This window comes from Anabrus simplex, chromosome 2, assembly GCF_040414725.1.
Source record: "Anabrus simplex isolate iqAnaSimp1 chromosome 2, ASM4041472v1, whole genome shotgun sequence".
Lineage (NCBI taxonomy): Eukaryota > Metazoa > Arthropoda > Insecta > Orthoptera > Tettigoniidae > Anabrus > Anabrus simplex.
Genome location: NC_090266.1, coordinates 617,545,475 through 617,568,659, shown reverse-complemented (window position 1 = coordinate 617,568,659; position 23,185 = coordinate 617,545,475). Strand labels below are relative to the sequence as shown.

The 23,185-nt window shown below is 38.2% G+C and overlaps 1 protein-coding gene across 5 annotated transcripts in view; it reads left to right on the top strand.

The window, feature by feature from the left end:
* LOC136864269 (dnaJ homolog subfamily C member 5) overlaps positions 1 to 23,185 on the top strand; it is a 406,165-nt gene that overhangs the window by 46,131 nt on the left and 336,849 nt on the right. For all 5 annotated transcript variants that reach the window (XM_067141039.2, XM_067141037.2, XM_067141040.2 and 2 more), the window contains exon 2: positions 18,175 to 18,313. In XM_067141039.2, coding sequence (XP_066997140.1) covers positions 18,175 to 18,313 — 139 coding nt within the window. The remainder of the gene's footprint in view (positions 1 to 18,174; positions 18,314 to 23,185) is intronic.

The following is a 23,185-nucleotide window of genomic DNA, read 5'->3' as shown; positions in this document are numbered from 1 at the left end:
ATCCTATCTCGTGCCGCTACGTGTCCTAACGCATGAAGACCGAGTACGAAAGTATCTTCGCGTGTTGCCAGAAGTGCGTTCCGATGGGGTATCCCACTACCTCGAAACAAGAGGGAAGCAAGTGCGGTGCGCTCACTGTGGTAAAGCTGCCAGGAAACAGTGCAAGAATGTAACGTTGGCTGCCACGTCCTTTGTTTCGAGTCATTTCACTCACGCTAAACCAGACTGGATGAAGAGAAGCAGAGTGTAATCTCAAAACGCAGACTAAACTGTTATGAAATTCTATTCGTAGTTTTCCTTTCTTGCTATTTTCAGAGTGATCATACTTGCTCAAAATTTGGTATTGTGTGTGTAACAAGTACTACAAGCACACGAATATTGTCCTTTTGTTTTGAAACTGTATGCATTCTAAATTGAGACGAAACTGTTCCTCATTTATGTTTTGAATCATGTTTTTTAAATATTTGCTGCTTATTCAACACTTATGCGACTAATATTCACTAACTGATTAATTATTACTTTCATATAAGCTTAAAATGCGAAGAATAGTTCCTTTTTTGAGCATGTCTCTTACCCTACCAGTTCATGCTCACTGTCGACATATGTCGACACGGTAAATCTCCGCGAAAAATATGTTAATGAAACCTAAAATCATCATAAGCCTTTCATTTAGGTTACAAACATCTGTACTTACGAAATATATCGCAATATTCCACAGAAAAATAATTTGGGCAGATATGGGTTAAATACGGTTAAAACAATTAAATTTAATCCTAACCGAACCCAGAAACTTGCTCAGGCTTATGTTAGCATGGACAAGCAATGTCTCCATACTGTAATCAGATGTATATTTTATATCACCATGATAGGTTTAAGGCGTTATCTGTATCACAGCATTTAAAATGTAAGTCTAAGAATCTCTCTTTCAATTGTCTCCTCATAGATGTGCATAAGTCTCTTCAGGGTAGGGTAGCTCTTGTCGTATATGTAAGAGGAAACGCCATACATTGCTGCATGCTGTTAATAATGAAGTTAAGGAAGGAGATGTTCATTATAAATCTCAACCTCACTCAGATTCTGCAAATGAAATTGTTAGTTCATCACAAATAATAGCAGGAAGATATTGTTCATGTAATAGACAATGAAATGTTCATGAATTGCTGTAAATTTGTGTAAATTTCCATGTGATGGTATTTGCTGCTGGCACATAAAAGAACCGTCAATCACTGCTGATCTGCATTTAGGGCAGTTAGGCCTGCCCAGGTGGCAGATTCTCTATTTTTTACCTAGTCTTTTCTTGAATAGCTGCAAAGAATTTGGAAATTTATTAAACATCTCCCTTGGTAAATCCTCTTCCTACAAATGAATATTTGTCCCAATTTGTCCTCTTGAATTTCAACTTTATCTTCATATTGTGATCCTTACTACTTTTAAAAACACCACTCAAACGTATTAGTGTACTGTTATTCCACGCCACCTCTCTGCTGACAGCTTGGAACATACCACTTATGTATAACAAATTCCAACTTGTAAGTTTGAGAAGTTCCAACTTTCCACCACTTTAAAATCTTATGATTTTTTAAAGATTAAAATAACATTAATTTAATTTAAAATTAGTCTGTACATGTTTTGTTTTTCATAGAAAACCTCTTCAACCGTGATCTTGATTTACAGTTAAAATGTGCACAAAAACACAGGTTACATTAGTAAAACACAATTAACCACTCTCATTAAAAACAGCTTGTCCATGACAAGATGAAAGGTCAAGAGCCTTTGGTTTTTTCTTCATTGTCACTATTTGAAATCTCTTGATGTGAAAGATGCATCATGCATAACATACCACTTGGAAAATTATTCCAAAACAAAGGGACCTTAAAGTTTCTTGTTAAATAAAGGAAACAACAGTGCACAACTATGCAAATTTTTGACATTCAACACTTAATGTGAATGGAAAGGGAGAATTTTCTTGTCAGATTAAATGGACTGGTTGTGTTTGAGAATAAACAGAGCTGCTTTTCTTTGAATTTTTTTCCAGTTCTCGAATCAAGTAATCCTGGTGAGGGAACCATATTCTAGTTAGGGTCTTACCATAGACTTTGATGCAAGTGTAATGGACTAGTATAACTTGGAAACAATTCTCTAAACCCATGGGTAAATAGTGAAAATATCGAGCTTGTTTAGTAGGTGGTGGTGGGGGTGTTGTTGTTTATTTATTTATTTATTTATTTATTTATTTATTTATTTATTTATTTATTATTTTTCTCCAGACCTACAGTATACAAATACCAAATTGATCTGTTAAATGAGAAAAATAACAATGTCCAGCCTATAGCCAGATTTAAACTACAATGATATGAACAACAGATATTGATAATTGGCCATGCACAACTCCTTACCGGAGATCCGATGACCCTGGCACTGCAGCATTAACGGTACACATATTACAAACAGGCAAATTAAAAATAATGGCAAGGTTAAATACAATAAAAGAAACTAAAATAAAATGAAATGAAATGCGTGACTGAAAGGTGCAACATTAAATTAAAATGATCGACAGATGCTGGTAGTCGGTTGACTTGACAATTGCTCACCCGCTGAGGTTACGCAACATTGACAGTGTCCCAGATTTGCCTGCCTGAGTAAGCTAGTCTGGAAGACAATTCCACTCTTAGCAAACCCTGGCAAGATCACGTTTACTGCTGAGTGCGCTGGCTTTTATGTTTACATAGGACAGTCCTCTAACATTTAAATTTCTTAATGACATTGTTCCACTTACTCAATCTGATACGATGCACTATTACTGTTGCCTCACAAGCATTGCATTGTTTAGAGTTCCATACTGCATTTAATAACAACTCTAGGTAATTCCAATCTGTTCTAATAAATACAGTACCGGTCAAAAGTTTAGGACCGCATTAAAAAATTACTAAGTTCCGTCTAGAACCAACAATTGTGCTGCTGGACCTCTATATTTTTTTCCCTGAGCTCTTGCATCTAATATGATATACGTCGCCTGATTTCAGTGATTTACGCTAAGTTTTGTATAAGTTATACAATTTTAACTGTTGGAAGGTCACATAAGAAAGTAAACATTTTTGGAAATGTTATGTACTGTATCCTCTAATTGGTTTCAAGTATCACCATCAAGATTCTTTTATAGACTTAGCAATTGTTAGGGGTCATTTTAGTATAAATATAAAAAATCCGAAAAAATGCGGCACCCATTTTTGTGCGTTTAATTTTTTCAAACCAGCACAAAAAATAATTTTTCCTTGTTCTTTTCATAGGTCTCAGTGTGAGCTATCAGCATCAGAAATGTGTTCTTGGATGCCACCCTTAGAACACAAATGAAACTATCAGGGCAGATGAGTTTGACACCGATAGCTCGTCCTGAGACCTTGGGCCATATATGACAAAGGCAAAGATATATCAACAATTTTGGCCCTGGTTCAACAAAATAAAACATGCAAAAAAACCAGCGTTGCATATTTTCGGAATTTTTATATTTATACTAAAACGGCCCCCTCCTATTCCTAAGTCTACAAAAAAAAAATCTTGGTGGTGATACTTGCAATCAATTAGAGTAATCAGTACATTATATTACCATTTTTTTTTTTTTTTTTTTTTTTGTGTGTGTGACCTTCCAAGAGTTAAAAATTCATAACTTTTACAGTACTTGGACTAACTCAATGAAATCAGGCAACATATATCCTATTAGATGTGAGAACTCAGAAAGAAAATTACAGAGGTCTAGTGGCAGAATTTTAGGTTCTACATGACATTTTGTGATTTCTTTATGTGGTCCTAAACTTTTGACCGGTACTGTACACTACTAACATTAAATACCAACTATCTATACACCAATTAACCACTTTTCTTAGCCTTATGCCACCATAAACTCTCCAAGCTCTTACCTCCCCCTCGTCTCTTATTCATCCACTTACTATACATACCAAACACATATCGCACACAAATATTATCTAACATGTCATTATGCTAATTATTCACTCCTCAACCTTCAATTGCTTTCATGCTTTCAACATCAATACACAAAATACACACTTTTCTCAATCTATACCATCATAGCTGTGAGCTTGCATCCGGGAGATAGTAGGTTCGAATCCCACTATCGGCAGCCCTGAAAATGGTTTTCTGTGGTTTCCCATTTTCACACCAGGCAAATGCTGGGGCTGTACCTTAATTAAGGCCACGGCCGCTTCCTTCCAACTCCTAGGCCTTTCCTATCCCATCGTTGCCATAAGACCTATCTGTGTCGGTGCGACGTAAAGCCCCTAGCAAAAAAAAAAATATATATATACCATCATATTCATCATTTCATTACTCATACCAAACCTATTTCGCCAACGAATAAGATAAGATTTTCATACTTCACTCCTAAATCCAATAAACAACTCGCTAATTACTTTTTCAGATCTCCTTCGCACTTCCAGACTCCCTAATCTCCTACCTCGCCTTTCATCTCTTATTCATATATCATACCAAACACAAATTCATATACAATTAACATCAACTATTATTACGCCCATTAACCACTATTTCCAGCCTTGTACCACCCTAAACAAACCTCAAAACAAATAACTCTCTCAAAAAACTCGCTAATTACTTATCCAAATTACTCACCAAATATTCACTTCTCTCAACCTTATCCAGTCACATTCATCAGTTCACTATTCATCCCAAACACGATTCACATACAAATAGCATAAAAATACCATACTTCAATCGTTCTCACATATGACCCCCAATCACATTTTACTTCTGGCTTATTACATCACAAACCAATTTAACCATTCACAAACTCTGCCTTAAATCACAGTACATTAGCCTCTATAATTTTCTCCATCCATACCTACCTAATACCACACTTACTGTTCTATTTACTCTAATACCATACGCGTATATCTGATACATCTGTTCTAATACACTGCGAACATCAGATACCAACTATCAATACACCAATTAATCACTTTTCTTAGCCTTATACCACCGTAAACTCTCCAAACTCATACCTCCCCCTCATCTCTTATTCATCAAGTTACTATGCATACCAATTAATCACTTTTTCCAGCCTTATACCATCATAAACAAGCCTCCAAACAAATAACATTATCAGATAACCCATTAATTACTTTCCCAAATTACACACCGAATACTCACTTCTCTCTGCCTTACACTACCATATTCATCAATTCACTATTCATACCAAACTCAGCTCATATACAAACGGCATAACAATTTTCTTATTTACTAGCTTTATTAGCGTTTTTACTTCTTGTAACAGCACCCTTCTCATTTCCGCCTAATCTCCACATGTCACTTAAGGTTTTGTACCTTCCTTCGCCTCTTAACCCTTTCCACTCGAATTATTTGTAAGTCCTGATTTCTCCCCACTCGTATTTATTTCTGTCAGCATTCTTCATTTTTTAAAACCTTGTATTAAGTACTGGTTGTAACAATATATACAGGAAGGAACTACAAAATTAATTAATTTATGGTTTTTACAATGCACAAAGTAATGTTTTTCACTTTCTTAACGGTATGCCTTGAGTGTGTGGAAGCGTTCAAAGCAAATGCCTGGATGGAGCCCTGGTTGCTTCCCACAGGTTTTACAGAAGTGGACTGTCTCTCTCTCCTCCCTCCAAAAACTTTCCTGTCACTGCAAACCTTGCAATCTTTAGTTTTTCTTTCAGGATGGGGGTACAGCAGTTGTAGCTTGCCATTCAGCCTCACTTCTTCATCCGTTGAGGAAGGTCTTCCCTTTTTCCTGCTCTGTGTATTCCGCACATTTCCTACAAGTTGTCTTACCAAGTTTTTCCTGAACTTCAGATGGGTGATTCCATTGTTACCTTCTTTGAAAAGTAGGAAGGCATTCACTATTGTGATCTCCAGAAGCCAGAAGAACATTTTTCTCCACCACTTCACTGATTTACGTGTGAATGGGTATGAGCTAGCATAGTGGTCAGAAAGATCAACGCCCCCCATGTATTGATTATAAGCACATACGACTGTAGGTTTCTCTACAATTTCCTCGGCACCTTGACATCTTATTCTTTGCACAGGCTGAGTGGAATTGTCATAGAAAGTGGACAGCATAGCAATAATTCGCTTGTCCTTCCAAACCAAGCAAGAAGTGTTATCTGATCGGAGTGCAATAATGTCATGTTGTTTCATTCTCTTTGTTGCGGCTTTTCTCACTTATAATGGCAGACCTCTCCTATTTACCATTACAGTGCCTGTAATATGGACCTTTAGTTTCAGTAGCTCAGCTGCAAGGTCGTAACTGGTATAGAACCGGTCCGTAAAGACATGAAACCCAGTTTCGTTGGTGGCTTGCAAAACTTTTGTAACCAAATGAATAACTATCCTGCAAGTGAAGGGTAAATCTTGCCTAACAAGTGATTGTGTGGTTTCAATAGCACATACGTATCCGGTACTCTAGTCTGACAGTACATAAATACGGAGTCCCCACTTTGTTGGTTTCTGCTTATTGTAACACTTGAACACGACACGACCCTTGAAGCCTACAGTGCTTTCAACAACACTCAGATTCTTTCCTGGAATGAAGTGTTCCCTGAATTTCGTGTCCAGGTACGACACTATATTTCTGACCTTCGAACCTCTAGATTGTGGGCGTGCCCTATCAGCATCAGGGGAAGAAAGATGGAGATTCCAGAATATCTGTAGAAATCTGTCTCTAGAGAACACATCTTTGTAGAACACCTGCTTATCCAACCAGTCTTCACTAAAATAATCCTGCATTTCTGCCTTACTGTTCATCCCCATGTTGATAATTACACCAATAAATGCCTTCAGCTCTTCTTAAGTCACAGCTTTCCAAGAAAACCAGATAGATCTCTTCTGAAGTGGAGTATTTTGCTGTATTTTCATTTCGGCAAATTGGTTCGTCTCATGGACAATAGAGGTTAGCAACTGATCAGTAAAAAATAGCTGCCAGTACTCTAGTTCTACTTTAGGTCTATTGCCACAAGTTATGAATCCACTGACTAACCTGAAAGGAAATTTGGGTAATCCTGCATCACCAGTTCTCCACGATCTCCAAGGTATATTTGAAGTCTGCACTGTATGCCTGGGACCGGGACGAGTCATAATACTACCGCCTCCTCTATCATTTCTTGCGACGCTGATATCGATATCATCACTTGAATCACTAATGGATATATCACTTTCATCGCCAGATTCAAAATTTTCGTCACTTTCATGGTCACTATCAACAAAATCAGCCGAAATAGACGCAAGAATCTCAGCTTCGGTCAGACTGTGCGCCGCCATGTTGCTTCACGCGACTGCTTTCCATTGTCAAGGAAACGGAGCAATTTTGCCGAGCAAAGAGAAACTAAAACACTCCTATTTTGTTTCTTTCGGTTTCCGGAAGGGACCAGCACTTACGAAACGATGTACAAAAGTCCTGGCTTGCCAGGTAACCTAGCAATGAGCGGCGAAACATTGTGTCGACTCAGGGTCGACACACGAGCTATAACGCTAAGTGACGGCTGTCGACCTCAGGTCGACACACGAGCGGAAGGGGTTAAACCTCTTCTCAACCCTCGCTCCAATCTCCTCCAACTTGCCTCCGAACGTTTCCTTTCTCTCTGGGCTGCCATTTCTTCACTGTTACCACTTTGCTGATTTTCTTTGCCTCTAGCTGCAACTGTGTCTGTGTCCCTAGGTCTACCTACTCTCATCTCATTGTCCACTGCTCTTTCTTTATCGTTGTTTATAATTGCACTTTCACTGGGCACCTCTCCCTATCTCTTTTCGCACATCACAATGATACTTTCGGTATTTACATTTCTACCATCCCCATCTTCCCAAATATCACTATCTTTCACTTGCCTATCTTCCCCACTAATCTCTGCACTTCTCTCTGTTTCTCCGTCTTGTTTCATCCTCATTTCTAGGTCTATCAATCTATTCACCGACCAGATTCTACTCCAGCTGCTGCTTGACACCACCAGTTCCTGTCCTCTGATGAATGCTCTCTGCCCATGATGTCTAGCTCGTATCATATGTTTCCTATGAATTTTTTCGTTCCTAATCACTTCAGTTCCCATGTCCCTCTTGATCCACATTTTTTCCCTCTGTATGTTCCCCACATTGCCGACCACAATATCAGCCATCAACGTAGAAAATGGTTGTACTTTGATAGGCCTGTTGCCTCTAATTCTTCCCACTCTTTGCACATCGTCTATGTCCACTTCATTGAAATTGATTTTCATTTCCCCCTGAATTAGATCCACTACTTTATAAATTGTAAGCACTTTGTCCTCCCTCTTCTCCTCAGGCACGCCATATATAAATAGGCATTTCTTTCTACGATTTAGAGCGTTGGCTTCCACTTCTGCGATCAGTTTCCGTGTCTCCTCTTCTAATCGTCTTATTTTCTCTCTTAATGCTGCAACTTCTTCGGCATTTTTCCTTACTTGCGATGCTGTGTCTTCTGCCCTTTCTCGAAACCATCCCTTCATTTTTTCAAACTCCCTTGTTTGCTCTTGAATCATATTTTTGAGTTGCTCAAAGGGGCAGACTTCTACAACCACCTCTTTTACAACTCTTCTGATTGCTTCCATGTCTTCCCAGCTCATATTTCCATTGGAAGTCGGACCTGGGTTCAGTTCTAGCCCCCCCGCCAATTCATAGCATTATCATAATCAGCGCCGCTAATAGCATTAATTCTCCTTTCCTTTCCATTTATATTTTACACCCTCTTGTCTTCACTTCTTCTTTCTTCCCTGCCATCTTCCTATGATCGCCCTGTATTGTTCCACACCAATCATTGTCAGTCAACTCCTCACTACCTTCTTGCACTCAGCAACTACACTCCCTTCACCCACTCCAGGGACCCTCCGCTCAATACGTCTGCACTCGCCAGTGGCTTAGGCTGAACTGGTGGTGGTGGTGTTATTAGTGATATTATTATTTACGTAGTTATGTACAGTTTTATTTGGTATAAACTGTGGTCGTACGATTTATTATTTGTGTGTTGTATTATATATCTTGTGTAACAAAACATGGAGGCTATGTTACGATACATCTGCTGTATGTATATTATTAAGAGTTTATTTAATGTAAGAACATGTAATTAATAGTATATAATTTACATTATGTATAAATCCAATGTAATGTTGTGCAACACAAGGTAATGGTCCAGAACAATGCATCTTTGTCAGTAGAGTTGTATAGAACATTGTATTCATTTGTAAATAGGTTATTGGAGACTCAAGAAAATTTGAGAAAACATGTTGTTATACTTTTCTAGAAGCCGGCCAGGCAAGGTATATAGGATGGTGTAGAGTTGTTAGGGGGATTTGTTAGTGAAAGCCGTTACTCAAATTCAGTGTGTGAACTCGTGTTGTGGTTTTGTTGTGTTGGTAGTTGGTTGATATGCTAATGTGGCAGTCTTCTTCTTCATAGTATTTTTTTGTTCAAGATAGCAGTTCATTAGTGTGTGTGTGTGTGTGTGATATTTGGAAATAAAACATGTACACAAATGACAGAATCTCCTGTGCGCGTCTTTGTACTTATGACAACTTGCATGCCCTCTCCTTTACATCCTTACTTACAACCCCTAAATACCCTCATAATCATGTGCAGAGATCTGTACTTTTTATTGCCAATACTTTTTATGTGTGATTATGTGATTTATTTGATTGCTGTCAACAGCAGTTGTCATGTTTTTGTTTTGAAAGGATTAATGCATAAGGCACGGTCTTCTTAATTCATGTAACCAATCCAATTATATTACTGAACGATTAGTTCATAGGTTGAATTTAACATGATCAAGAAATCTTTCATTTGAAGGAATAAGTGGAATTGACCATTATTCTAAGTACTGTGTGAATTTATCAATTAAGTCAAGGATTTCTGAGTATGATGCTCATATTCATGGTTTGGCATTAAGTAAAATAACTAATTATTTGCCTGCAAAGGAAATAGATGTACCAAGATGGAATCTTCTATGAAATCATGAAGAATGATTGTAGGTCCAGACCAGGTGACTGACCAATTCTTCAAGAAACGCTTTTGGGTTACATCCTGTATGGTAGATATGTCATTCCCTTCACATGTGCCTGAATCATCTCAAAACTTCTTTCTATGCAATTAAGTCATTTAACAAGATTCTTGCTGCTGGAGGATATTCCTAATGATTTTAAGGAATTTTAGTATGACATTTATGAGAAACATTTCCAGGAAAATACGTCACGTGATGCAAATGGACGATTAGTTGTTGGTCTTCCTTTTAAGCAGGATCCGAGGAACCTTGGAGAGTGCTTCCAGGTTGCACTCAATCGGTTATAGTGAAACATTTTGCAAGATAATAGGTTTTTGCTGAAGCATATAATGAATTCATGACAGAGTATGAAAGATTAAATCACAAGGAAATAAAGGAGGTTCAAACTAGAGATTTATGAACCATCTGTTATATTCCTAATCGTGCAGTATTTAAGGAGTCAAGACAACTAAGTTAAGAGTATTTTTTGATTGCTCAATTAAAACTACTAGTTGAATGACAATTCATCAAGATTTGTATTTTATAGTTTTAAGAATTAGAATTTATCCAGTTGTCTTTACAGCCGATATAGAGAAGATGTACAGGAATATATTAATACATCCCGATCTTAGATGCTTTCAACACATCTTGTGGCGATCTGATCCCAGGGAGCATATTTGCATATTCCAGCTGAGAAGACTAACTTATGGAATGGTACCAAGCTCCTTCCTGGCAACAAGATGCTTGTTACAGTTTTCTTAAGAAGCAAGAAGCCCTCCTGTGTCACTAATACTGAAAGAAGATATTTACATGGACAATGTACTGATAGGAGCGAGTTGGCCGTGCGGTCAGGGGCACGCGGCTGTAGCTTGCATCCGGGAGATAGTGGGTTCGAATCCCACTGTTGGCAGCCGTGAAGATGGTTTTCGGTGCTTTCCCATTTTCACACCAGGCAAATGCTGGGGCTGTACTTTAATTAAGGCCACGGCCGCTTCCTTCCAACTCCTAGGTCTTTCCTATTCCATCGTTGCCATAAGACCTATCTGTGTTGGTGCGACGTAAAGCCACTAGCCAAAAAAAAAGAGGATAGGAGCAAGGAATGTTATCAAGGCACTACAACTACAGCAAGACTTAATTAAGGTTCTTTTGAATGCTGGATTTCCCTCAAGAAAATTCTCCTCAAATCATTCTGTTCATATAGAAGCTGTACCACTAAGTTGCAGTGAAATACAATTACCAGTTTTGCTGGATAAGGAACTGGGTGTGAAGACTTTGGGGAATATTCTGGCTTCCTACAGCAGACATGTTCCTTATTACAGCAAAGATCTGTAAGTTAATTATCAAGGGCAATGTCTTGACAAAATGAGAGGTGCTATCTAGAGTTGCTTCAGTGTTTGAGATGGACTGATATGTTTTAATTTTGTGACGTGAGTGAGAAAGCTTATGGCTGCTACATTTTTCTTGGAACTGTAAATAATGCTGTTAACACATCTGTCTGAAACCTATAATTGCACCAGTAAAGCAAATTACTCTTTCAAGGTTAGAGCTGTGTGCAGCAGGTCTTATGACTAAGCTTGTCAAGAAAACAACATGAAGTCTAGAGATTGAGGTTTCTAGTACGAGGACGGTTTGAAAAGTTCTTGGAATCACCTCTAGATGTCAGTGCTAGAGCAACGAGGTTCCCGCGCAATAATCACACATCCTTTGTGAGTGAACACGTGGCGCGTCAGTGCTCTAGCTGCAAGTGTGTGGTAGTGACGACTCTTTGTTGTTGTTCCCACGTAGTGATTTGTGACAATGGAAAAAACTGAGATTCGAGCAGTGATTAAATACTTTGTAAAGTAAGGAATGAAAGCAAAGAAAATTCATGCCAACTTTCAGAACACACTGGGGGACTCTGCTCCTTCATTTTCAACTGTTGCCAAGTGGACCAGCGAGTTTAAATTTGGTCGGGAGAGCTTGGTTGATGATCCGCGTAGTGGACGGCCAAAAAGTGTTAGGACCCCAGAATTTATCGCAAAAGTGCATAAAATGGTCATGGAGGATCGTCGACTGAAAGTGCAGGAGATTGCTGAAGCTGTAGGGATATCTTCTGAACGGGTATATTATATTTTAACCGAAGAATTGGGTATGAAAAAATTATCCGCAAGATGGGTGCCGCAGCTCTTGACATTGGACAATAAACGCACCAGATTGGAAATGTCCGAACAAAGTCTGGCCCGTTTTCAGTGCAACCAACAAGATTTTTTGCGCCGGTTTGTGACTACAGATGAAACTTGGGTCCACTACTATACCCCAGAGACAAAACAGCAGTCAAAGCAGTGGAAACATGCTGATTCACCACCACCACCAAAGAAAGCAAAGGCAGTGCGTTCAGCCGGAAAGGTCATGGCCTCAGTTTTCTGGGATGCAAAAGGCATTCGGCTGATATGTTTTCCTACTGGCCAAACAATTATGGGGCAATACTATGCAAACCTCCTAGACCAACTACAGGAAAATATGCGTGAAACAAGGCCTGGTTTGGCAAGGAGAAAAGTCATCTTTCATCAGGACAACGCTCCGCCGCACACAAGTGTTATTGCCATGGCGAAACTTCATGAACTGGGGTACGAATTGTTGCCACATCCACCTTATTCACCTGACTTGGCACCATCAGACTTTCATCTATTCCCCAAGCTGAAAATTTTCCTCGGTGGACTGAGATTTTCTACAAGGGAAGAATTGACAGCCGAATGTGAGAGGTATTTTGCCGGCCTGGAGGAATCTCATTTTCGAGGTGGAATCAATTCATTGGAACATCGTTGGACCAAATGCATTAGTCTACAGGGAGACTATGTTGAAAAATAAAAACAGTTCCACTGAGGTAAGATACTTAATTCTAGTACATTCCGAGAACTTTTCAAACCACCTACATATTTCTTATTGGACAGATTCGATGGTGGTGTTAGGTTATCTTCCCCCAGCCTCTCATTTGAAAACATTTGTTGGGAATAGTGTATCACAAATCCAACCAATTGAGTGAAAACAGTTGTTGGAGACATGTATTGTCTCAGGACAACCCAGCGGATATAATATCACGAGGTTTGAAGGTAAAAACTCTTAAGCAATCCAAGTTATGGTGCCAAGGTCCTTCATGGTTGAATCACCATCAGTCAGACTGACCTGAGAAAATTCACATCAGCTTTAAGGAATCTATGCTAGAAGAATGTACTACAGTGGTTAAGACCTTGATATTAAAAGACTGTAATACAATTATTGAGCATTTTTCAAGTCTTAATAAACTTATTAGAGTCATAGCCTATTGTCAGAGTTTCATTTATAATTACAGGCATTCTGATGAAATGATCAATATTCTAGATTCTGAGGAATTAAGAATATAATTAAAAACTTGTGTTAAGATTGCACAACATTCGTTTTATAAGAAATAAGTTGAAGCAGTGAAGGTGAAGAAACAGATCTCATCAAGGAGAAATCTTCTCAGCCTCCATCCATGTCTGGACGAAGAAGTTTTAAGAGTATGAGGAAGATTGAACCAGTCAGCCCTATCTTATGGAAAGAAACCTTAAACATCACCTGATTACACTTGTTTTAAAAGCAGAACATCTTCATCTGCTACATGCAGGATCTGAACTTATTTCCAGTTTGCGAGGACAATATTTGATTCTGAGGATTCGTCAAGTAGTCAGATGCTTTCTTCATAGGTGCTTACACTGTGTTAAATGGAAAGGAGCAGTGAGGATAGAATTAATCGGACAGTACCCTGATGTTTGTGTCCAGCTTTCTCGTCCATTTACAAATGTTGGTGTAGACTTCGCTGGACCTTTAATGATAAAACTTGCTCCTGCTAGAAGTAAAGCAACCCCAGAGGTGTTGCGTTGCTCTCTTTCTATGTACAGTATGTGCACTAAGGTATTACATATTGAATTGGTTAGTGATATGACATAAAGTGCATTTATAGCCATCTTGAAATGATTTACAGCTCATAAAGGCAAATGCTCTAACGTGTATTCTGATAATGGGAGTAACTTTATTAATGCTAGTAAGGAACTACTGGAACTTTGCTGTTATCTTCTCCGTCATTTAAGAAAAATTTGAAAAACTTTGCTTCTAATGAACAATTGAAGCGGCATTTTATACCTCCAGGTTCTCTACATTTTGGAGGTCTCTGGGAATCAAACATCATGTGTTTGAAATATCACCTCATACGCACGTTAGGTACATGCATATTGACATACAACGAATTAAGTACATTACTGTGTCAAGTAGAAACTTGTTTGAGCTCAAGACCCTTAACTGTATTATCCAGTCACCCTTATGACCCCCTTCCCTTAACACCTGGACATTTTTAAATTGGTTCCCCACTTATTTCATTTCTGGAACCAAACTTAAGCGATGTCTCTCCGTCTCAGCTAAGGAGATGGGAGAAATTACAAATAGTATTTCCTACAACATATGGAGCAGATAGTCGTCTAGCTACTGCTGATACCGAGCTCGATGGTTGCAGTCGCTTAAGTGTGGACAGTGTCCAGTATTCGGGAGATAGTGGGTTCAAACCCCACTGTTGGCAGCCCTGAAGATGGTTTTCTGTGGTTTCCCATTATCACACCAGGACAGTGCTGGGACTGTACCTTATTAAGGCCATGGCCAATTCCTTCCCACTCCTAGCTCTTTCCTGTCCCATTGTTGCCATAAGATCTATCTGTACAACTTGTAAGAAAAGCTTCCTCAGTAACTTTCAGAAACGCCAAAGATGGGAAAACTGTGCAACCTAATGTTCCTATTGGTGCTGTTGTGCTTGTGAATAATGAGAACACCCCACTGCTCCAGTGGAGGATGGCTGTTGTAGTCAAGACCTATCCCGGTGGTAACAGACTCATGCGTACAGTAGGGGGAATTTTTAAGCATTCTTTAAGTAAATTTATTCCACTTCCCGTAAATGAATAGTTGATCTTGACAGATCGGGGGGAGAATGGACAATAATTTGTAAGTTTTGATGACAGTTTGGTTATTTTATAAGTATTTTGCTATGTTAAGGTTGGTAGTTTATGCAACAGTGAATACAAAGAATCATCATGGCATCTTCAGCTGTTATTACTGACAATTAAGATTGTGTTATTCATTCTCTTAAGATTCTAATGAAAGATTATGAGGAAATGTTAAGCTGTAATCAGTACATGTCTTTATTTAAACCAGTACTATCCGATGAACTAGCGCCTTTGTGAAATACATTCTGCTATTAAGTTTTAAGTCCACCCCCATTGTCACTTGATTTATACCTGAATGAGCCTTTATGGAATATCATGGAGAAGTCTCTTTGTACCATCAGTTTGCAACCTAAAAATACTGGGGCAGGGGAGGGCTATGGGTAGTTCTTGAGGGGTGATGCCCTTACATGATATTAGATGTGCCTGTCTTGTAACTTTTATCCCTTGAATGTACTTGTATGCTTGTTGTTTCTGTTTTTGACATATCCCTCTTTGTTCTGATATTTAGATGTACTATTTATTTTTCTTTATTTTGTGTAGGAGAGAGAGAGATAGAGATAGATTGTGTGTGTGTGTGTGACCACTAGAAAATTCCTTATAATCTTTACTGGAGAGTGGTGTGTTTCTGAGCCTGTGAAACATGAATCAGAATGCCGAGTCGTTGTGTTTTGAAGTTTGAAATAGGCTGTATTGTGTGTTTTTCGGTGATGTGCGTTACAGCTCTGCCGGGTTCATGGTTTGAGTTTTCATGTCCCTTTGTGTTGGTTTGTTGTACTCATGCTTCATTATCAGTTATGTTATATTATGTTCATATTGAAGATTATCAAGTAACAGTTGTATAACATATAAAGGTTGTCAAAAGATCAAAAAGGTTGGATTCTTTGCAATCAAAATCTGTTATACATTACCTTTGTGTCTTGCCAGTGTCCATTTTGACATATGAAATAAGTCATACCTGTGCCATTCATATTTATAACTATACACTTTTAGCAGTAATGCCATTTAACAGAGGTGAGTGGTAGCTGAAGAGAGGAAACTCATTTCTGTTAACAGCCAGTGTAATGTAATTGATGATCAGTTTTATGGGCTTAGGACATTGTAGGCCACTGCTTTAATTTTTTCTGGCTCTGCAATATTAGGGCATTCAGGATCAAGGAAGTCTTTCATTTCCACCTCCCTTCACAGCGCCCTTTTCACACATTATTTTTCTTCAAGTTTTCTTTCTCGTTTCGATGATAATGTTTGTTCTCTTCCTGATCAATATGTGCTGATGATGATGCGGTTTTGTTTGTTATAAAAGCAGTCTTGACAGCAATGGCCGTCATTGGTATTTAACTCGTTACCATGACAGTTGAACAATATTTACTTGTTAATGATAATCAATGTTTATGAATCTAGCACTAGAAATTTAAATTCATGAATATATCTGTTATCATAGTCAATATGGAAAAAATGTTTGAGATACAAATGATTGGAAATAGTAGTTTCTATAACTTTTGTTATTTACTGTACAGGTTTGGAACAAATAATTCTGGAGATATTTAGAATTTGGTGGAAAAAATGTAATAATCCAGCATATCTTCCTTATTCATAAGGTAAAAGTGAAAAAAATCACAGATCATAAAAAAAGCCTAAAGACTTAAAGAACTTAAATCACAAATCATACTTTACTCAACATCTATTGCATACAGTTTTTCAATACTGCTAGTATTAATGGAGAGATGTGACATTTCTGGTTTTGGTCCCCTTAAAATTACTATACTATTGTATACTGTATTAATGAAATAAAATGCAATGCGATTAGGGCATTAACGGCCTAACCAGCATTTTTGGACGAAGTGCTGTGTGGGCTTATAGCTTAAACTCGGTGCCTACAGTGGCCAAAGCTGTTAACGTTGTTAATCTGAAAATTGCCAAGCAAAAATTGTGCTATACAGAGTTACATAATTATGTTGGAAGACATGTACAGTACATGAGAAACATCGACCTAGAGTAACTATCCAATTAGGTAGGTAGAAGAGGATTATAAAATGAAGCCTCTGTGGTGTAGTGATTAGCTGCCAACCCAGGAGGCTCTGGCTCAATTCCTGTCTGTCATGAAATTTGAAAAGTGTTACAAGGGCTGGAACGGGGCCCAGTCAGCCTCGAAAGGTCAACTGAGTAGAGGCAGGGGAGGGGGCTCGATTCCCTTCTCAGCCATCCTCGGAAGTGGCTTTCAGTGGTTTCCCATTTCTCCTCCAGGCAAATGGCGCGATGGTACCAACCTCAAGGTCCAGCCGCTTCCTTCCCTCCTCCTTATCTATTCCTTCCAATTCCTCAACCCCCACCCCAAAGTCCCCTCTTGGCCCGGCTCTGGCCCCAGTCAGCTGTTGGTTTGGGGATGCCTCGGACGGTAGAATCTTGTATAATCCCGTCAGTGGCGCAAAAGCCTTGGGTAATTTCACAACCCGTCTTGAAAAACAGACCAAGGAGTCTAACATGTGCGCGAGTCATTAGGTTGACACTAAACCTAAAGGCGAAATGAAAGTGAAGGTCCCGCCTTGTGCGGACAGAGAGAAGATGGGCCGCGCTGCTGTGCTGCTCTACTTTCCCGGGGTGTCTCGTTCTCATTGCGAGTTGAGGCGTACACATTGGGACCCGAAAGATGGTGAACTATGCCTGGACAGGATGAAGTCGGGGGTGGGGGAAGCCCTGGTGGAGGTCCGTAGCATTCTGCTGCCAACATTCACGGTGTAGCAGCACTACAACATGTTTGTTGACTGTATACCAGTGCCATAATGGGCTGTTATAGGCTGATATTAGACTTCATAAAAAAAAAGTTGATTAGGCCACTATTGCACTGATAGCCTCATATAGCCTAATGCATACTCCGGATATCCTTGTACTTAAATGAGTTTCAAGTAATTCCATCAAGCCTTGTTGCTGTGATGTTCACACAAACACACACAGACAAAAATGAATGTATCCTATAACTTATTTGACTTTTTTGTACCCAGTCTGAGATGAATACAAAGAATATGGCAAAAATTTGAGGTGTACTGACAAAATTATAATTTTATTGTTAAAGATGTGAAAGTGATTGTATTTTGATCAATTCAATCTGTGTTGTAATATAACTGTATACAAACTTTTAAATCGTTGATAATTTTATTTGTTTAGCACTTCAGGTGACACATTGTATGCTATTCTGGGACTCCCAAAGACTGCAACTGCTGATGAGGTTAAAAAGACGTATAGAAAATTAGCCCTTAAATATCATCCTGACAAGAATCCAAACAACCCTGAGGCAGCTGAAAAGGTAAGTTCTGATTCTTCGTATTTATTCTTATGTCATGTGGTAAGTTTCAGTTCAAAACCTGTGCTTGTGATTAGCTTTCTGTTTCACATAATCCTTTCATTGTATAGTTGGATTCATGCTTGTATCCATGCTCAAGATTAAGAGATCAATCTCCAGGTTTTGCCCTATTATTAACCCTAGAACTGGTAATGTTAAATCTCTTGGTGGCAGCCATATTTGGCAGCTTTTACTTGTCTAAATAAAAAAATATTCACGTGGTATGAAATAAATCTACCAAGTTTTATATATCTATGTAAAGCTAATACACTGAGGATTGACGTATTGACACGAAATTGCATAAATGTTGTGGACTAGGAAAATGTACAGTCTGTTAAAAAGTGTAATTCTTAAATCAAAAATAATAAAAAAACTTTTGATTATATGTACACACAACTGAAATATGTTACTATCAAACTGAGATATACGGATTGTCAGTAATGTACCTGTAATGCGCTAGCAAAAGTTTCGTCACTGAGAGGTATATTCTTGAAAATATTAGGGACAATATATTGGCATGCCTTGCTCAAGAAAAGTGATCTTAGACCATGCTGTTACGATAGATCCTAATGGGTGGGTAGGAGATAGGGATCTGCACTCAGATAGCCTTTATTTAAATCGCAGTGGTACATTTAAGTTAGGAAATTTGTTTAGAAGGGTTATACGGAGGTACATTCAGGGAAACAGGGTGGCCTAGGGAGCGGTGATAAGGGAACTGGGAACTGGAAATCAAGTAGGGATGACATGTTTGTGCTCGACTGCAGAAGTATAGTAAAGAAAGGAATAGAATTAAGTAATTTAATAGATATATACTTACCAGATAGTGTAATAGGAGTTGAATCATGGCTATAATTGATGCAGAAATTTTCTCATGGAACTGGAGGGTATATCGTAGAGATAGGATAAGAATGGTAGGAGGGGGAGTATTCATTCTGATGAAAGAAGAATTTGTAAGCCACAAAAAGTTAGATGACAAACATGAAATTCTAAGTGTAAGGCTCATTTCTAAAGATAATAGGCAACTTGATGTCTTTGAATTGTACAGACCGGGAAAGGGTAGCGCAGATGCTGATTCAGAATTATTTGATAAGATAATCAGCTTTGTGGGGAAACGATAAGGAAAGGAATGTGATTGTAGTGGGTGATCTCAATTTACCAAATGCCAATTGGGTAGATAATGCGAACGACAGGAAGCATGTCCAACAAATATGGGAAGGGCATCTGATTCAGAAAGTGATGGAACCAACTAGAGGGAAGAATATTCTGGATGTGGTGCTGATAAAACCAGATGTGCTCTATAGAGAAACCGAAGTAATATATGGTATTAGTGTTTTTGTGGTAGTTAAAAATAGATGTGAAAGAAAGGAAGATATTAAAATTAGGACTATTAGGCAGTACCATATGGCTGATAAAACAGGCATGAGGGAGTTTTTTAAAAGTAACTATGATCGGTGAAAAATAAATAAAAATGTAAACAGGCTCTGGGATGGGTTGAAGGCAATTGTTGAGGAATATGAAAATAGGTTTGTACCTCAAAAGGTGGTAAGGAATGGTAAAGATTCACTATATGAATTAGAGAAAGTGCGCACAGTGTGCATAAATGGTACAGGCAATACATGGTTAGTCGACTCTAGCACAGAACATAGTCAGTGATTCGATCCTTTGCTTGCAAAACATCGCATGATATCTGTCACATAGCCCACCACAGCACTTGCACACACATTCTTGTCCTGGAGAATGGAAACCTACTTGATGGCATAATAGGTGGTGAAAACCATGTATTGCAAACTGAGTCGTCACATGTCTGAGGTCGTGGTTTGGTTGTTTTCAATCTTGTATGATCATGGCGTCGGTGGCATAGAACTCTTCCCAGATTTCTTCTCTCTTTGATGCAAGTTCCATCATGATAGATTTATAGGTTGGTGTGGCTGGAAGTAGAAATGTTAGCCTGTAAATAAAGGGTACAGGTGTCTGCACATGGTTATGAGGGTATTTAGGGGTTGTAGTAAAGATGTAAAGGAGAGGGCATATAAGTCTCTGGTAAGACCCCAACTAGAGTATGGTTCCAGTGTATGGGACCCTCACCAGGATTACTTGATTCAAGAACTGGAAAAAATCCAATGAAAAGCAGCTCAATTTGTTCTGGGCGATTTCCGAAAAAAGAGTAGCGTTACAAAAATGTTGCAAAGTTTGGGCTGGGAAGACTTGGGAGAAAGGAGACAACCTGCTCGACTAAGCCCGCTGTCACACAGAGCATCGAACGGTCAAGAGCAACCAACTGCCATCGAGTACTAACGACTAAATTCATTTACCTTGTCACACTGGTCATCGATCAAGAGGGATCGACTGCACGGAAACAGCTGATACTCCCGCCCAGTACCGTACAGGCTACAGAATGTATTCATATTAACAAGCTGAAAAGAATGTGTTGTGAACACGATAATTCGGGTGAAGATATTATTCTAACTTATGAATATATTAGGAGAAAGGAAAGAACCAGACGATCGCAGTGGACAAGGCAAAGAGCCATGGAGAATTCCACCAACATGTGCCTTCGTTGTGGAATGACGAATAAAAATTCAGGAACTAGTACCGAATGCCCATCAATAATTATAAGGAATTAGTGGGAAAAAAGGAAGTCACTAATAAACAACAGGCAAACAAATTACAGGAAAAGTATAAGTTTTGAGGAAAGGCTGACAGTATCGTTAAATTCAATATTCACAATGATTTTTTAAGGTTTAAAGTCAGAAGCGATGTTCACCTCCGAAACAACTATGTCTGTGACAAAATATATCAAATAAAAGATTAGTGGCAGGTACATTTCTTTGAAATCTACAGGTTGCTAATATAGTATTGACCAAAAAAAAAAAGACTGAAAGCAATGGAGGCATTTATGTACATCAATTGGAATTCATAATTTGGAGGTGGAAATATATTTATTTAGGCCTACAGGTTTCTGGACATTGGGGACTCATACATGTCTGCATCTTACAGATTTAGGATTGTTCACATTACATCAGCAGATTTGTACCTATTATATGTGATGCCATTCATAGAGCACTACAGCCAGAATTCTTGACAGGGTGAAAATTGCAACAAAAGCCTCACAACAGCAGCTCATTGTACTTCAAATATAAGACTAATACCATTTATGCTTATTTTTTTAATGATGCTGGTTGTTGGGACATAATTACTGTCTTTTTCAGATGATATTTTGAGGTGTTTATTAGATGGAGGTTAACAGCTTTTTATTTTTTTTCATACAACTTGGTGAGACCCCACCTACCAAAATAATAAATATATCAAGAAATGCTTCCAGTCAAAATTTACATTATACCTAATGTTGAAATAGTGTGTCAAGTTTCATTACAATCCTGTAAATAATTTTGAAAGAAAGAAAAATGTACATATGTTCTGAATATTGTGAAAGTGAGAGAAACAAGGAAAAGCAATGGAGCTCCTTACACTGTTTCTCTCCCTCATGATCCTCTGTAAAATCTCTTCTTGCCTCTCCTCTTCTTTGTTATTGTGTCATGTTCAGAATAGTAGCATATTGCTTTCATGACAAGCATGTTGCTGAATTTCTGTACTGTCTTTTGTGCAAAGAATCCAGGTCAAAAACCAAACTTTGTGCAAGAATGACAATCCTGTCATAATTTATATCATTGAAGACTACAGCATCTTGAAAAGCAGCTAATTTTACCAAATGGCGGTGAAGAAAGGTTGTCTATGGACATCTCTTCTGAAGTAAAAATTTAAATTCTCATCAGGGATCTGTGTATTCACATATGTGTACATTTCTTGAGGAGTTCAGGTGAAGCTAGTGCTCTGTACACTAGATTAATGACTATAGGAAAAGCTTCTAGAATATTGTACTAATGAGTAAGTTGGCAGTGTAATAGACTGGTATTGTCACAATTACATGTAAATTACACACACGGTCTTATTACCCTCATCACTATGCTTAAAGTATTGTCTCCCCAAACTTTGCACAGGCAAGCTGATCTGCTAACTTGGCAATAATAAACCTATTAATCTAAATCCTGCACTTCCATCCAAGTTACTGGTAAACTCCTTGGTACTGAGTGACAAATTTTTCCACAAATGTCTGGTAGGGCTCTCTTTCTTACCTCAATGTTAATTTTGCCTTTCTATATATTTTTCATATGCATCTTCTTTACTGACATGAACACTACCAAGCCTATCTATCCATCCTGAAATACTTTCCTTATGAATCAGTTGAAGGAAAATGAAAACATTGCCTTCAGTTTCACTAAAAATGAGAACCACACACTACAAACTTGTAGGTGCTAATAACAAGCACCTTGCCTTCTATTTTTAGAAGTGAAGAGTATGCCTTTCTAACAACTAAGTACCATAGCTGTTTACAGTAGAATGTTATTTAGGGCTGTTGCTCAGGTGGTAAATGATTTCATTTTGCTATATCCTACATTGTGTGTCAAAATCATTTGTAAATACTGATTATATAAAATAACGTTTTACAGAGTAGGGTGCTTGGCTCTTGTAAGATCTCTGATTAACTTACAGGGTAATTAATCTACTCAACCTTTTATTACAAGCATGTGACTGTCATATGAATATTTTTTTTTTAAATATGTATATTTTCTGCCATCATATCCCCTTAATATCACATCACACAAAATGTAGATTTTTATTTTGTAGATTAAAATCTACAAAACTTTGGTAGAAACACCTATCAAAACAGTTACAAATGAATTTTCCAGCTTTGTTTTTCATTGTTTACATGGATCTACAGCATAAGAAATAAAAGAATGGGTCTACCTTGATGCCCTCAGTAGGCCTATATGTTAT